This window comes from Oncorhynchus mykiss, chromosome 25 (assembly GCF_013265735.2).
Source record: "Oncorhynchus mykiss isolate Arlee chromosome 25, USDA_OmykA_1.1, whole genome shotgun sequence".
NCBI lineage: Eukaryota > Metazoa > Chordata > Actinopteri > Salmoniformes > Salmonidae > Oncorhynchus > Oncorhynchus mykiss.
The window spans coordinates 34,912,893-34,930,417 of NC_048589.1; the positions used below are offsets into that span (position 1 = coordinate 34,912,893).

The 17,525-nt window shown below is 46.7% G+C and overlaps 1 protein-coding gene across 1 annotated transcript in view; it reads right to left on the reverse strand.

Annotated features, from left to right (window-relative positions):
• Positions 1–17: 17 nt before the first annotated feature.
• Positions 18–17,525, reverse strand: part of LOC118944354 (stAR-related lipid transfer protein 9-like) — a 37,259-nt gene continuing 19,751 nt past the window's right edge. Inside the window, exons 4-15 of the mRNA XM_036962990.1 lie at positions 9,344–9,460; positions 9,081–9,113; positions 8,929–8,990; positions 7,961–8,073; positions 7,096–7,238; positions 6,888–6,955; positions 6,268–6,365; positions 4,171–4,356; positions 2,624–2,721; positions 2,397–2,474; positions 2,171–2,248; positions 18–1,989 (exon numbers count right to left, since the gene is read on the reverse strand). Of these exons, the coding sequence (XP_036818885.1) occupies positions 1,780–1,989; positions 2,171–2,248; positions 2,397–2,474; positions 2,624–2,721; positions 4,171–4,356; positions 6,268–6,365; positions 6,888–6,955; positions 7,096–7,238; positions 7,961–8,073; positions 8,929–8,990; positions 9,081–9,113; positions 9,344–9,460 (1,284 nt within the window). The 3' untranslated portion in view covers positions 18–1,779. The remainder of the gene's footprint in view (positions 1,990–2,170; positions 2,249–2,396; positions 2,475–2,623; positions 2,722–4,170; positions 4,357–6,267; positions 6,366–6,887; positions 6,956–7,095; positions 7,239–7,960; positions 8,074–8,928; positions 8,991–9,080; positions 9,114–9,343; positions 9,461–17,525) is intronic.

Below are 17,525 nucleotides of genomic sequence, written 5' to 3' on the forward strand. Positions count from 1 at the left end.
CTTGTGCTGACCTGAAGATTGGGGTGTGTTGGGGGTATAAGCGGGACAGCAGGTCTGATGAGACAGAATGCCTGTGCAAAACAGGTTGATGTCCTCTTGACCTTGAGGGGGACCCCAGGCCAGGAGACACAGGGCTCTCTAGTCCAGGTGGCAGGGCCTTCTCTAGCCTCTGCAGTTCCCTCTTAGCGTCCAGTAGATGGCGCTTGCGAGCGATCCTCTCCAGCTGGTAGTGCAGCCTTTTGTGTCGAACATGGCTCTCGGCGCGCCGCAGGGTATGATGTCTTGACAACTCCTCCTGAACCACCTTATTCCTGTATAGAACCACTTTAGAGGGTGGAGCAACTCTTTGATCACTCTCTTCATCAGAACCTTCCGAATCTTCCGTTAGCAGGCTGTCTAGGATGGGAGCTGGTATAGGATCAGTTGGTATAGGATCAGTTGGTATAGGATCAGCTGGTGCAGGATCAGTTTGTATACGATCAGTCTGTATAGGATCAGTCTGTAAAGGATCAGTCTGTAAAGAATCAGTCTGTAAAGGATCAGTCTGAATAGGATCAGTCTGTAAAGGATCAGTCTGTATAGGATCAGTCTGTAAAGGATCAGTCTGTAAAGGATCAGTCTGTATAGGATCAGTCTGTAAAGGATCAGTCTGTAAAGGATCAGCCTGTAAAGGATCAGTCTGTAAAGGATCAGCCTTTAAAGGATCAGTCTGTATAGGATCAGTCTGTAAAGGATCAGTCTGTAAAGGATCAGTCTGTAAAGGATCAGTCTGTATAGGATCAGTCTGTAAAGGATCAGTCTGTAAAGGATCAGTCTGTAAAGGATCAGTCTGTAAAGGATCAGTCTGTAAAGGATCACAAAGGCACAGTTGCGTTGAAATAGGTGGGTTGAGATAAAATGACTAACACACAGTGTTCTACTATGTCAAAATATGACTTCCACAGAACTCTGGTGTCAGGTAGCCTAGCGGTTAAGAATGTTGGGCCAGCAACTGGAAGATTGCTGGTTCAAATCCCAACGCCGACTACGTGAAAAATCTATTGATGTGTCTTGAGAAAAGCACATAACTGCTCCTGTAAGTTGCTATGGATAAGAGTGTCTGCTAAATGACATTTAAACTCTGACCCCTACACTTAGGCTACCTGTCAGCAAAACAAGTATTTGTTTATCAAATGCTATCTTGTGGGAAAAAAAGGCTATATTATGTAACTACAGGAACACTATGGATTTCCAGGTGGTTTCCATCTTTAAATACAGTGGTATAATCGCCAGGCCTAAAGACATTCTAGCCGCTGTCAGAATCAGGACAGTTGTAGCTACGTCCCCTGAGCGCCTCACAACGGAATGCCTCTTATCCAATCACATTCAGCCATTAGAGAAGTGAAAACACCAGGAACGAGGGAGAAACATGAGAGAGGATGGAGTGAGATGCATCTGGTACAGCAAGCAGAACAGAGAGAAGGAAGAACAGAATGTAATAGACCAAAAGAGAGACATTTTAGTCAGAGAAAGTCAAGAACAGAATATACAGAGGTAGTATAGAAGAATGTCAATGGTTCCGTGGTTGTGTGTGTTTGTGTGTGCAGGGGTGTGTGCAGGGGTGTGTGTGTGTGTGTGTGTATGATTGTGGTCTGTGTATTCATGTGTGTGTGCTCATACCCTAAGGTGATAGAAGGTAACAGGAAGTGGATGAGGAAGTATGTATTAGTATCCTAAAGTGTGTATTGTATATACCCTGAGGTGGTAGAAGGTAACAGGAAGTGGATGAGGAAGTATGTATTAGTATCCTAAATTGTGTATTGTATATACCCTGAGGTGATAGAAGGTGACCCCGGTGCTGAGTACGTCCCGGTCCAGGGTAATGAGATGTGGTAACAGGGAGTGGATGAGGAACCCACCCCAGTCTCTGTTGATATCCACACTGTACTGTTCCAACAGCTCCTTCTTGTCCCGCCAGCTCTCTGACCAGTCCTTCGTCAGCTCATCCACCTGGAGGATGGAAGAGGATTGATTGATTGAATAGAACATTCATGTAAAGTCCTTTCAGCTGGAGACAGTAGGTTCAGGTATAGTGGAGAGTAGTGATGTCAGGAAAGGATAAAATAAGTAAAAGTGGAGAATACAATTCTGGAGCAGCGTCAAGTAGATATCTAATATATCGTTACTCTACCTTTAGTTCGTTCTGCAACACGATGTCAGACAGACTCCCGTCTCTCTGATCACTCAGAGAAGGGCTAGGATTCAGTTGCTACGATGGAATTAAAGGAGAAATAACACATTTTGGTCAATTTAGCAAAGACAAATAACATGAAGGCAGTTAGCACTAATAATCTGAAATCAAAACCAGGTGATCTCAGATTATTCCATTCCTAATAATAATCCAGGACGATAAGTACCATCTGGAAGCTGAGAAGCGTTCTCTTCAGCCTGTCTATCTCCTCACGTAGCTCTCGGATCAGCCTCACACTGGCATCCTGTAGAAAGACATCCCTTTTCATCTGGAAACGTTTCTCTACGGTGTCCCCAACTGAACAAATTCAGACCTCACAGTAATAAAAGGCAGTGGATGACATGACAAGGCAATGGCCCCACAAATACAGAACAACATCTCCAGAAGCCTTACCTCATTGACCCTGGGCTTGTTGACGATGTTCCTAGCGTGAGCAGCGTAGCGCAGGGTGCTGAGAGTCTCATTGTAGCTGCTACTGGATGGGGACACAGCTGCAACAGACAGGGAATCACATTTACCACTCTAACAATAACACTACAGCCATGACAACCTCTGTGACTCAATACTGTAACAATAACACTACAGCCATGACAACCTCTGTGACTCAATACTGTAACAATAACACTACAGCCATGACAACCTCTGTGACTCAATACTGTAACAATAACACTACAGCCATGACAACCTATGTGACTCAATACTGTAACAATAACACTACAGCCATGACAACCTCTGTGACTCAATACTGTAACAATAACACTACAGCCATGACAACCTATGTGACTCAATACTGTAACAATAACACTACAGCCATGACAACCTCTGTGACTCAATACTGTAAAAATAACATGACAGCCATGACAACCTCTGTGACTCAATACTGTAACAATAACACTACAGCCATGACAACCTCTGTGACTCAATACTGTAACAATAACACTACAGCCATGACAACCTCTGTGACTCAATACTGTAACAATAACACTACAGCCATGACAACCTCTGTGACTCAATACTGTAACAATAACACTACAGCCATGACAACCTCTGTGACTCAATACTGTAACAATAACACTGCAGCCATGACAACCTCTGTGACTCAATACTGTAACAATAACACTACAGCCATGACAACCTCTGTGACTCAATACTGTAACAATAACACTACAGCCATGACAACCTCTGTGACTCAATACTTTAACAATAACACTACAGCCATGACAACCTCTGTGACTCATTACTGTAACAATAACACTATAGCCATGACAACCTCTGTGACTCAATACTGTAACAATAACACTACAGCCATGACAACCTCTGTGACTCAATACTGTAACAATAACACTACAGCCATGAAAACCTATGTGACTCAATACTGTAACAATAACACTACAGCCATGACAACCTCTGTGACTCAATACTGTAACAATAACACTACAGCCATGACAACCTCTGTGACTCAATACTGTAACAATAACACTACAGCCATGACAACCTCTGTGACTCAATACTGTAACAATAACACTATAGCCATGACAACCTCTGTGACTCAATACTGTAACAATAACACTACAGCCATGACAACCTCTGTGACTCAATACTGTAACAATAACACTACAGCCATGACAACCTCTGTGACTATATCAACAACTACTATTGGTCTGGAAAAAAAGTCCATCTTATATCAAGTCCATCTTATAATTCCAAAGTCCAACAAACATTGGCACTATTACATCAAATAAGCATTTCACTGTAAGGTGAAGAACACCTGTCGTATTCGGCGCACGTGACAAATAAACTTTGATTTGATCAAGTACTTCCCTCTAGTCCCACTAGTTTACTTAAATATGTTTAGCCAATGTTTGTGACTGGATAGTCTCGCTTGCCAGACTCAGTGGCAGTGTTCCACAAGGCAGTTGTAGGAAGAGACTACAACTCACTGGCGATCATGATGGTCTTAGCGTTTCCTCCCAGGCTGTCTTTGAGGAGCCAGGTGAGGACTGAGTCCCTGTAGGGGATGAAGCAGTGTCTTCTCCCTCCTCCACCACCACCACCAGACAGACAGCTGGTGTGACTGGCCACACTGTTGATGCTCTGACAACTACTGGACATCTGAGAGTTCTGGGCTAGAGAGGGACGAACAGAGACAAGGGGAGGGTTGGGTTATAGAGACAGGAACAGAGACAAGGGGAGGGTTGTGTTATAGAGACAGGAACAGAGACAAGGGGAGGGTTGGGTTATAGAGACAGGAGCAGAGACAAGGGGAGAGTTGGGTTATAGAGACAGGAACAGAGACAAGGGGAGGGTTGGGTTATAGAGACAGGAACAGAGACAAGGGGAGGGTTGGGTTATAGAGACAGGAACAGAGACAAGGGGAGGGTTGGGTTATAGAGACAGGAACAGAGACAAAGACAGAGAAAGAGAAAGGGACAGGTAGAGAGAGGGAAGGACAAGAGACAGGGACAATATCGAGACAGAGTTAGGGAGAGATACAGGGACAGTGTAACAGATTGTGTTAAAAGTAGGGTAGTCTCGCTTGGCTCATCTCACAGTGTAGACTGTAGGGCACTGGGTCAGTTACGTGAGGCATACTTCTAGAGAACATGATCTACAAATATCACCCTGTATGAATGAAATATGTTCATATCACCCTGTCTGAATTAAAGATGTTCATATCACCCTGTATGAATTAAAGATGTTCATATCACCCTGTATGAAATAAAGATGTTCATATCACCCTGTATGAATTAAATATGTTCATATCACCCTGTATGAATGAAATATGTTCATATCATATCAATATGTTCACCCTGTCTGAATTAAATATGTTCATATCACCCTGTATGAATGAAATATGTTCATGTCATATCAATATGTTCACCCTGTCTGAATTAAAGATGTTCATGTCACCCTGTATGAATTAAAGATGTTCATATCACCCTGTATGAATTAAAGATGTTCATATCACCCTGTATGAATTAAAGATGTTCATATCATATCAATATGTTCACCCTGTCTGAATTAAAGATGTTCATATCACCCTGTATGAATGAAATATGTTCATGTCATATCAATATGTTCACCCTGTCTGAATTAAATATGTTCATATCACCCTGTATGAATGAAATATGTTCATATCATATCAATATGTTCACCCTGTCTGAATTAAAGATGTTCATATCACCCTGTATGAATGAAATATGTTCATGTCATATCAATATGTTCACCCTGTCTGAATTAAATATGTTCATATCACCCTGTATGAATGAAATATGTTCATGTCATATCAATATGTTCACCCTGTCTGAATTAAATATGTTCATATCACCCTGTATGAATGAAATATGTTCATATCATATCAATATGTTCACCCTGTCTGAATTAAAGATGTTCATGTCACCCTGTATGAATTAAAGATGTTCATATCACCCTGTATGAATTAAAGATGTTCATATCACCCTGTATGAATTAAAGATGTTCATATCATATCAATATGTTCACCCTGTCTGAATTAAAGATGTTCATATCACCCTGTATGAATGAAATATGTTCATATCATATCAATATGTTCACCCTGTCTGAATTAAATATGTTCATATCACCCTGTATGAAATAAAGATGTTCATATCACCCTGTATGAATGAAATATGTTCATGTCACCCTGTATGAATGAAATATGTTCATGTCACCCTGTCTGAATGAAATATGTTCATGTCACCCTGTATGAATTAAAGATGTTCATGTCACCCGGTATGAATTAAAGATGTTCATGTCACCCGGTATGAATTAAATATGTTCATGTCACCCTGTATGAACTAAAGATGTTCATGTCACCCTGTATGAATTAAAGATGTTCATGTCACCCTGTATGAATCAAAGATGTTAATTTCACCCGGTAGGAATGAAATATGTTCATTTTGGTTCAGTATGTTATTTTGTACGATAAGCTAAATTCTGACAAAGAGATGGAACAACAGAGATGGGATTTGAAGGGATTTGAGAATAAAAGTCAGTAATTAAAAGTCCCCTTTATTTACCCAGAGCAGAGATGACGATACCCAGTGTCACCAGGGACTTGTTGATGTTGGATCCCTCAGTGAGTCTGTCTCTGCAGTAGTGGGGGTCTGCTCTCTCACTTTCAGAGCAATAAAACACAACACACACTGGAGATTACATCGTCTACAGAGAAACGCAACACTGGAAATCAGTGGAGGCTGCTAAGGGGAGGACGACTCATAATATGGCTGGAATGGAGCAAATGGAATGGCATCAAACACCTGGAAACCATGGAAACCATGAGTCTGAAGTATTTGATACCATTCCACAAATTCCACTCCACTCATTACCACAAGCCAGTCCTCCCCAATTAAGGTGCCACCAACCTCCTGTGATGGAAATGGTATCTACTGAAAAGCTGTGTTGTGATAAAATGAAAGTGCCGGCTCGGTGAACACACAGTCGCGGCAGAAGAGCTCCACTAGGGGGCAGCTTGGTCATGCATACAAAGACCTTCTGGAATGATAAGGCTGATATCCGTCTCTAAATGTTGTCTATCACTAGCAGTACCAAATTACCAAGTAATATTCTGAGTATGTACTTGGCGAATAAAGATGATTCTGATTCTGAATAAGCATGGCGACCTCTTTAACAAACTCACCTGCCAGCCAGGTCTACCAGGTTGATCTTGCTTACAATCTCTGAGGGAAGGTTGTCCTCCAGAATAGCCTATATGGGACAAAAAAAACATACTTTTTCAATGCTTTAATTGCAGTAAGAACTACTGTGATTGGTGAATTAACAGGGTCGTGACCTGGGTGAGTGAATCTAAGTGCTGGGACTGGATTGACACCGGGTTGTGACCTCACCTGGGTGTACTGGATGGTGAAGATGGCATGGGATCTGCTGCTAGTGTCGTGGATGTGTGTTGCCGCGGTGATGCGGTTGGCAATGCCCTCCTCCAATAGGTCCACCGCCTGCTTGTAGTCAGACACCACATGCTGGGACAGGTCTGAGGAGAGGACAGAGCGACAAATCTTTAATTAAACAACCCTGGTTGAGATGGCAGTGGTGTGGGATTAGGAAGTGATGAGCAACTAAGTTTTGTTGCCTCAGGATTCCGGTTTGTCAGTAGAAAAAACTCCCAGCACAGAGCTACATACGTTTTGTGTCACAGCCACAGTAACCCTCAACTTCTAATTTCCAAATTATGACATCATTCTTTTTCTGCAGTAAATGTAGAAGTCAGTGATGATGAAACTGTTTTAGAATGCTTCTTAGACCAAGAGACTTAACGGTGGTTAGGGTTTGGGAAAGGGAGAGAGACAAAGGGACTCTGGAGAACCAAACATTACAATGTGTTCAGTGTGTAGAGTAGAGCAATGTGCTTCTTAATGCCACCAGGAAGTGACATCACTTCCTGTGATACTCTGGGATATCTCCTGACACGGACAATGAGTGGATGTTGGGCTTGAAGGAATAGAGGGAGAAGGGGAAGAGAGAGAGAGAGATGAGGGCGAGAGAGAGAGAGAAGTCATGCAGAAGAACAACTTTCTGGTTGTTAAGAGTGAGATTAACACGATTAAATTAGCAAGAAATGTATAGGTAATCAAATTGTACAACTGAAGACAAACACAGGAGGAAAATATTGGCAGAGAGTGAGTTCAAATCTGTCAGCTGTCAGCTAGCAAGTGTAGTACACACTTGTTAGTAGACACTTGTTCTGTCCTTCACCTTGTACATAGGGTCCTTTCTCAGGATGCTCCCTAACCCGTAGGGAGGGTTTCTTCTTCTGCTCTCTGCCTCGCAGCAGGTCACGAACACGCTCATTGTAGATCTCCAGGAAACTGCAGATGAAGGATAGTAAATAATACACTCACTGAAAGTCGGAGTCAGACCATCACTCAACACAATGTTCCTCTTACCTCAAACACAATGTTTCCTCTTACCTCAAACACAATGTTCCCTCTTACCTCAAACACAATGTTCCTCTTACCTCAAACACAATGTTCCTCTTACCTCAAACACAATGTTCCCTCTTACCTCAAACACAATGTTCCCTCTTACCTCAAACACAATGTTCCTCTTACCTCAAACACAATGTTCCCTCTTACCTCAAACACAATGTTCCTCTTACCTCAAACACAATGTTCCTCTTACCTCAAACACAATGTTCCCTCTTACCTCAAACACAATGTTCCCTCTTACCTCAAACACAATGTTCCTCTTACCTCAAACACAATGTTCCTCTTACCTCAAACACAATGTTCCCTCTTACCTCAAACACAATGTTCCCTCTTACCTCAAACACAATGTTCCTCTTACCTCAAACACAATGTTCCCTCTTACCTCAAACACAATGTTCCTCTTACCTCAAACACAATGTTCCCCTTACCTCAAACACAATGTTCCTCTTACCTCAAACACAATGTTCCCTCTTACCTCAAACACAATGTTCCTCTTACCTCAAACACAATGTTCCCCCTTACCTCAAACACAATGTGCCTCTTACCTCAAACACAATGTTCCCCCTTACCTCAAACACAATGTTCCCTCTTACCTCAAACACAATGTTCCCCCTTACCTCAAACACAATGTTCCCCCTTACCTCAAACACAATGTTCCCCTTACCTCAAACACAATGTTTCCTCTTACCTCAAACACAATGTTCCTCTTACCTCAAACACACAGACCCCTCTTACCTGATCTCAACCCTGCTTGAGTTGTGTCCTTCGGGGAATGTGTCATCAGATTTGAACAGGCCCTGTAGAGACCAGACAGGTAGAACTGGTCATTAACCAGGACACTACCTCACCAGGACCCTGTAGACTGAATTATAGGACCACTTCCTTACCTGACAAATCCTGGGGGTCAGGCCCATGGAGTCCTGAGAGGAGGAGGAGGAAGTGAGGGAGGGAGGGAAAGAGAAGAGTCATTAACTCCATTGACACTGTGTCTTCTTTCAACACATATAGCAGAGCGGAGAATGCCAACAGCCATGTTCCAGATGATATGATAGGTAACACTTTCCTTACAACACATTATAACTGCATCATAATGCATTATGCCTGCATTAAGTCAAGTGTTACCATATGATAGTTATAATCCCCTCCTCACCAGTGTGCCCATCATGGTGTAGGTCTTGCCAGTGCCAGTCTGCCCGTAGGCAAACAGACAGACGTTGTAGCCCTCTGACGCCCCAGCCAGCACCGTCACTCCCAGGTCCTGGAACACCTACAGGAGAGCACACAAACCCAACTACTATATAGTAAAGATGGGAAAGTGTTGGGTCACAACAACACAACGACAGGCAGTGTTTATTAAGTTCAACGTTTAAGGGCTACAGTTAGAAGACGAGGGCATGGGCGAGAGCAGTTAGCGTCCTCGGTGTGATACATTGTGTCATGGAGTGTTTTGTCAGACTACAGTACACCCAGATTAGGTCCAGCCAGGCACAACGCTGTGCCACCCAGCCAGTGTACTGGGTTGTTGCTTCCTGCAGAGACGTTTGGGTAAGGAGCAAAGCCAGGGAGTCAGGAAGTCAGTTAATACTAAGAGTAAACACCCTGCTAAAGCAAGGAGGAGGGACGAGAGGCCGGGTGGCAGGATGGGAAGCTGGGTGGCAGGACGGGAGGCTGGGTGGCAGGACGGGAGGCCGGATGGCAGGACGGGAGGCCGGGTGGCAGGACGGGAGGCCGGGTGACAGGACGGGAGGGCGGGTGGCAGGACGGGAGGCCGGGTGGCAGGACGGGAGGCCGGGTGGCAGGACGGGAGGCAGGACGGGAGGCCGGGTGGCAGGACGGGAGGCCGGGTGGCAGGACGGGAGGCTGGTTGGCAGGACGGGAGGCTGGGTGGCAGGACGGGTGACAGGACGGGAGGCCGGGTGGCAGGACGGGAGGCCGGGTGGCAGGATGGGAGGCTGGCTGACAGGACGGGAGACTGGGTGGCAGGACGGGAGGCCGGGTGGCTGGACGGGAGGCCGGGTGGCAGGGCCGCAACGGTGGGGGATTTGACAGCTAGTTGTTGGGCAGAAAAATAAACCTCCCTGAGGAGAAGGATCTGATTGTGCAGAGATCCGGAGAAAGTCCCATACACGTAGACACATAGCCAGTCTGGGCGCATTGTTTTCCTTCCTCCCCTCGGCCAGGGAGAGATCAGGGGGTTGGAGAAGTACCCGCCGCCCAGGCCCCAGGCCTACGGAAATGCATGGCACCCAGCAGCCCAGGAGGTCCCGGGCTAGGCCCAGGTAAACACATCACCAGCAGCAGGAACCTGATCCAGAGCCAGTATCACACAGGATCAAACATTGTTCCTCCTCTCCTGTAGAGGCTCTCAGCCAACCTAATGACCAACAGAAGAATAGGTTACACCAACCCAGGGAAGGTGTTATGGTTGGATATAGCCCTCAAATCTATGTAACAGTTTTGCTTCCGTCCCTCTCTTCGCCCCTACCTGGGCTCAAACCAGGGAGTCTCCGCACACATCAACAACTGCCTCCCACGAAGCATCGTTACTCATCGCTCCACAAAAGCTGAGGCCCTTACAGAGCAAGGGGAACAACTACTTCAAGGTCTCAGAGCAAGTGATGTCATCGATTGAAACGCTATTAGCGTGCACCCCGCTAACTAGCTAGCCATTTTACACCGGTTACATCTACACCAATCCAGGGAAGGTGTTATGGTTGGATATAGCCCTCAAATATTTTATTACAGTCCATGTAAAGCCACTTCAATAAGCTTCACATGATAACCAAAAGGTAAGGAGGTCAGTTTCAATGACAATGAGGCCCCTTTGTGTGAACTGTGTTAATAATCAACAACGTCAAAGTTTCTCCCACCAGCTAAGAGGGTCAATATTGACCAGAGATGTGTAGCCAGTCAGTCAGTCAGACGGTCAGTCAGTCAGTCAGTCAGACGGTCAGTCAGTCAGTCAGACGGCCAGTCAGTCAGTCAGACGGTCAGTCAGTCAGTCAGACGGTCAGTCAGTCAGTCAGACGGTCAGTCAGTCAGTCAGACGGTCAGTCAGTCAGTCAGACGGCCAGTCAGTCAGTCAGACGGTCAGTCAGTCAGTCAGACGGTCAGTCAGTCAGCCAGTCAGTCAGTCAGTCAGTCAGACGGCCAGTCAGTCAGTCAGACGGTCAGTCAGTCAGACGGTCAGTCAGTCAGTCAGACGGTCAGTCAGACAGTCAGTCAGTCAGACGGTCAGTCAGACAGCCAGTCAGACGGTCAGTCAGTCAGTTAGACGGTCAGTCAGTCAGACGGTCAGTCAGTCAGTCAGCCAGTCAGTCAGACGGTCAGTCAGTCAGTCAGCCAGTCAGTGAACATGGAGACCAGCTCGGCTAGTACCAGTAGTCTCATGTCTTATCTAACTACCATTGACCACATGCCATAACAGAAACAACCATACAGAATCTCAGCTAAGACACGGGACAGAACCACAGGACAGGACCACGGGACAGGACCACGGGACAGGACCACGGGACAGGACCACAGGACAGGACCACGGGACAGGACCACGGGACAGAACCACGGGACAGGACCACGGGACAGGACTAATTAATAGAACTGTGGTACTGGGCAGTCCACAACCTAGTGGTTTGATTAGTGCACTAGCCTGATCCCATATCTGTTTCTCCCCCTAACACCTCTTACCCTGGACTCTCTTGCTCTCTCCCTCCTCCCTCACTCCTGTCTCCCCCCTGTACCCGTCTCTCCCTCTCTCCCCCTCCTCACTACCAAACAGAATCTCTAATCTCTATTACCTCTATTTTGAGTTCCACAGGCAGGGAGTATTCTATGGAATATGAATAACACTGGCCCTGACATACTCTCATCTGAAACACTCTATTGTGTCTCGTCATATTACAATTATTTGGTAGAGGGAAATCCCTGCTGTTGTGTAGAAAGCATCCCTGAAAGACCACAATGGGCTCTCACTGCAACACCCTACTATCACAGAACCCTTGCCTGGCCTACAGGTGTGGTGGCACAGCAAACCTGGAGGTATGTGGACAACAAAGCAAACCAGTAAGGTAAGAAATGCAGTGCATTATGGGATGGTTGGACTAACGGATGATCCAGATTCAAGCAGGTCATAAAGAATTTGAGCCAGAGAGCCAACAGAAACAGAGGAGAAGGACCAGAGTCTGTAGAATAAATGACCAAAACACACAGGGAAAGACTAAACACTTGCATCAACAGGAAGGTTCTGTTTGTGTGTGTGTGCGTGTGAGTGTGCGTGTGTGTTTGTGTGTGTGCGTGTGTGTGTGTAGGTCCAACCAGCCCAGAGGAAATGGCATCTGACAAAAGGCTTGAGGTTTGCTTTCCTTCTCTTGAAAAAAATGAAATTAATTAAAACATGCTTCACAATGAAGAGAGGAAAGCAGAATATAGAAGGAGGAGGAAGTGGGAGGCAGGAGAAGGGGAAGAGGGAGGAAGGAGGAGAGAGGGTGAGGAAGGAGGGGAAGGAAGAGGAGGGGGGAGGAAGGGGGAGGAAGACAGAGGAAAGAAGGGGAAGAGGTAGGAAGGACGAGAAACGAGGAGGAATGGGTAGGAAGGACGAGGAAGGGGTAGGAAGGACGAGGAAGGAGGAGAAGGGGTAGGAAGGAGCGAGGAAGGAGGAAGGGGTAGGAAGGACGAGGAAGGAGGAGAAAGGGGTAGGAAGGAGCGAGGAAGGAGGAAGGGGTAGGAAGGATGAGTGTAGGAAGGATGAGGAAGGAGGAGGAAGGAGGAGGAAGGGTTAGGAAGTACGAGGAACGAGGAGGAATGGGTAGGAAGGACGAGGAAGGGGTAGGAAGGACGAGGAAGGAGGAGAAGGGGTAGGAAGGAGCGAGGAAGGAGGAAGGGGTAGGAAGGACGAGGAAGGTGTAGGAAGGATGAGGAAGGAGGAGGAAGGGTTAGGAAGGAGGAGGAAGGAGGAGGAAGGGGTATGACGGATGAGGAAGGAGGAAGAAGGGGTAGGAAGGACGAGGAAGGGGTAGGAAGGACGAGGAAGGAGGAGAAAGGGGTAGGAAGGAGCGAGGAAGGAGGAAGGGGTAGGAAGGACGAGGAAAGTGTAGGAAGGATGAGGAAGGAGGAGGAAGGGTTAGGAAGTACGAGGAACGAGGAGGAATGGGTAGGAAGGACGAGGAAGGGGTAGGAAGGACGAGGAAGGAGGAGAAGGGGTAGGAAGGAGCGAGGAAGGAGGAAGGGGTAGGAAGGACGAGGAAGGTGTAGGAAGGATGAGGAAGGAGGAGGAAGGGTTAGGAAGGAGGAGGAAGGAGGAGGAAGGGGTATGACGGATGAGGAAGGAGGAAGAAGGGGTAGGAAGGACGAGGAAGGGGTAGGAAGGACGAGGAAGGAGGAGAAAGGGGTAGGAAGGAGCGAGGAAGGAGGAAGGGGTAGGAAGGACGAGGAAAGTGTAGGAAGGATGAGGAAGGAGGAGGAAGGAGGAGGAAGGAGGAGGAAGGGTTAGGAAGTACGAGGAAGGAGGAGGAGGAAGGGGTATGACGGATGAGGAAGGAGGAAGAAGGGGTAGGAATGACGAGGAAGGTGGAGGAAAGGGTAAGATGGGTAGGAAGGACGAGGAAGGAGGAAGAAGGGGTAAGAAGAACGAGGAAGGTACAAAAAGGACGAGGAAGGAGGAGAAAGGGGTAGGAAGGACGAGGAAGGTGGAGGAAGGAGGAGGAAGGATGGGGAAGGGTTAGGAAGAAAGAGAAAGGAGAAGGAAGGGGTAGGAAGGACGAGGAAGGAGGAGAAAGGGGTAGGAAGGACGAGGAAGATGGAGGAAGGGGTAGGAAGGACGAGGATGGTGGAGGAAGGAGGAGGAGGGATGGGGAAGGGTTAGGAAGAAAGAGAAAGGAGAAAGAAGGGGTAGGAAGGACGAGGAAGGAGGAGGAAGGATGGGGAAGGGTTAGGAAGAAAGAGAAAGGAGAAGGAAGGGTTAGGAAGGACGAGGAAGGAGAGGGAAGGGTTAGGAAGGACGAGGAAGGAGAGGGAAGGGTTAGGAAGGACGAGGAAGGAGAATGAGGGGGCAAGGGAGAAGGGGAAGAAGAACATGGAAAGACGAGAAAGTGGGAGGGGAGGAAACACGAAGAAGGACGAAAAAAGATGAGGAAGGGGGAGGAAGAAGGAGTAGAAAGGAGGATGAAGAAGGAGGTCCAGTTGGTGTGTGTGTCTGGGGGAGGGGGGGGGGGTGTCCACTCCAGTGAGCCAACCCAGGATGAATTAATTAATAACTGGATAACTGGTGGTTATAAGAGCTTGTTTTGTAACTGGGATACTCTTTAGGTTGTAAGCCTGGAGCCTGTCAATGCAGAGGAAAAACTAAGAGGGAGAAGGAGAAAGAGAGCGATAGGGAGAAGAGGAAGAGAGAAAGAGAGAGATGGAGGGAGAAAGAGAGCGATGGGGAGAAGAGGGCGAGAGAAATAGAGGGAGAGAGAGCGATGGGGAGAAGAGGGGGAGAGAAATAGAGAGATAGAGGGAGAGAGAGCGATGGGGAGAAGAGGGAGAGAGAAATAGAGAGATAGAGGGAGAGAGAGCGATGGGGTGAAGACGAAGAGAGAAATAGAGAGATAGAGGGAGAGAGAGCGATGGGGAGAAGACGGAGAGAGAAATAGAGAGATAGAGGGAGAGAGAGCAATGGGGAGAAGAGGGAGAGAGAGAGAGAGAGAGAGATAGAGGGAGAGAGAGCGATGGGGAGAAGAGGGAGAGAGAAATAGAGAGATAGAGGGAGAGAGAGCGATGGGGAGAAGGAGGCAGGCAGCTGTCTACTAATCCATGACTAATCCGGTTGTCTGACTTCAGTGGCTGGGTTTGGTTTTCATGTGGCCTGCTCAACTCTACACAAGCCCCTGGACTGGAAAACTTGTGTGAGTGTGTGTGTGTGTGTGTGTGTGTGTGTGTGTGTGTGTGTGTGTGTGTGTGCTATGACGTCAGTTGAAGTTCTTCAGTTCTTCTAAGAAACCACCAAAGCCGAAAAACAGCCCCTTAAGTTCACTTCCCCACTACTACACACTATCTCATATAGCATGGGGTCCTTGGGCTAACAGTGGGCATTGGTTGGGTAAAGCTGCATTTAGGAAAAGTAAAGTAAAAATCTATTTGTTTATTGGTTGTGAATACAGTTTAGTTTCAGATGTTATAGCGGTTTCAGATTTTTTTTTATGTAACTAGCTCCTAACAATGCAGTAAAATGTCAACAAAGTCCACACATATGTCTATGTTAAGAATCCAGTTTATAAATAAATATGCAGTGTGTATCAACAGTGTAACTAAAATGCAATGTAAAGTAGAAAAAATATTACAATGAGCTACACTACATGGCCAAAATGGCAGAAGTATGTGGACACCTGCTCGTTGAACATCTCATTCTAAAATCATGGGCATTAATATGGTCCCCCTTTGTTTCTATAAAAGCCTCCACTCTTCTGGGAAGGCTTTCCACTTGTTTGAACATTGCTGCAGGGACTTGCTTCCATCCAGCCACAAGAGCATTAGTGAGGTTGGGCACTGATGTTGGGCGATTAGTCCTGGCTCACAGTCGGTGTTCCAATTCATCCTAAAGGTGTTCGATGGGGTTGAGGTCAGGGCTCTGTGCAGGCCAGTCAAGTTCTTCCACACCGATCTAGAGAACCAATTTCATTGTATGTGGTAGCATTAAGACTTCCCTATGTCATTATTACTCCTCCACCCAACTCTACAGTTAGCACTATGCATTTGGGCCGGTAGCGTCTGTCGAACAGCCAAATGGTGAAGTGTGATTCATCCCTCCTGAGAACACATTTCCACTGCTTCAGAGTCCAATGGCGGTGAGCTTTACACCACTCCAGCCAACGCTTGGCATCGTGCATGGCAAGGGGGGCACTTCAATCCGGCCCGTGAGACAGGGGTAAAAAAAAATACAAATATATATTTTTTAATTGCCCTTTTTTCTTCCCAATTTCTTGATATCCAATTGGTAGTTAGTCTTGTCCCATCGCTGCAACTCCCGTACGGACTCAGGAGGGGCGAAGGTCGTGCGACCTCCAATAAACTACCCAGCCTAGCCACACTGCTTCTTGACACAATGCCCACTTAACCCGGTAGCCAGCCACACCAATGTGTCGGAGGAAACAACACGCACCAGGCAAGCACTACGCCCGGCCTGCCACAGGAGACGCTAGTGCGCGACGGGACATCCCTGCCGGCCAAACCCTCCCCTAACCCGGACAACGCTGGGCCAATTGTGCGCCGCCTCATGGATCTCCCAGTCACGGCCAGCTGTAACACAGCCTGGGATTGAACACGTGTCTGTAGTAACGCCTCAAGCACTGTGATGCAGTACCTTAGACCGCTTGCGTATGTTTTTTAACCTTTATTTAACTGGGCAAGTCAGTTAAGAACAAATTAGGTCAGGGTGTGACTAGGGTGGGCAATCTATGTTTTCTATTTCTTTGTTGGCCGGATATGGTTCCCAATCAGAGTCTATCGTTGTCTCTGATTGGGGATCATACTTAGGCAGCCTTTTCCCACCTGTAGTTTGTGGGATCCTGTTTTTGGTGCTGTGCTGTTTAGCCCTACTAGACATTATGTTTTTTATTTGTTGTTTTTTCTGTGTTCATCTAATAAATGAAAATGTACGCCTACCACGCTGCACCTTGGTCCCATCCTTCCATCGACGAACATAACACATAGGGCAGCAGTCTCTAAGGTGCAGGGTAGAGTAACAGGTGGTATGACGGCTAGTGACAGGGACTTAGGTTCAGGGCAGTGTACTGAGCGGAGGCCGGCTAGTGTTGACTGTTTTAACAGTCTGATGGCCTGGATATAGAATCTGTTTATCAATCTCTCGGTCCCAGCTGTGCTACACCTGTACTGTCTCCTCCTTCTAGATGGTAGCTGGGTAAACAGTCCGTGGCTCTGGTGGCTGAGGTCCTTGATGATCTTATTGGCCTTCCTGTGACACCCGGTGCTGTAGATTTCCTGGAGGGTAGACAGTGTTTCCCCGATGATGCATTGGGCTGACTGGAATATCCTCTGGAGAGCATTGTGGTTGGGAGCGGTTGCCGTACCAGGCGGTGATACAGCCCGACGGGATGCTCTCAATGATGCATCTGTACAAGTTGGTGAGGGTCTTAGTGGCCAAGACAAATGCCTTCCTATAATCAACACTCCTACTCCGAGTACAGGCCTAGGACTCTCTCCAACAGGACAGCTGCATTGAAACTGTCAGTCTGTTTCAGTCCCACATCTTTCCAACTAAATTACACACACACAATCCCACATCTTTCCAACTAAATTACACACACACAATATCACGTCTTTCCAACTAGATCACACAC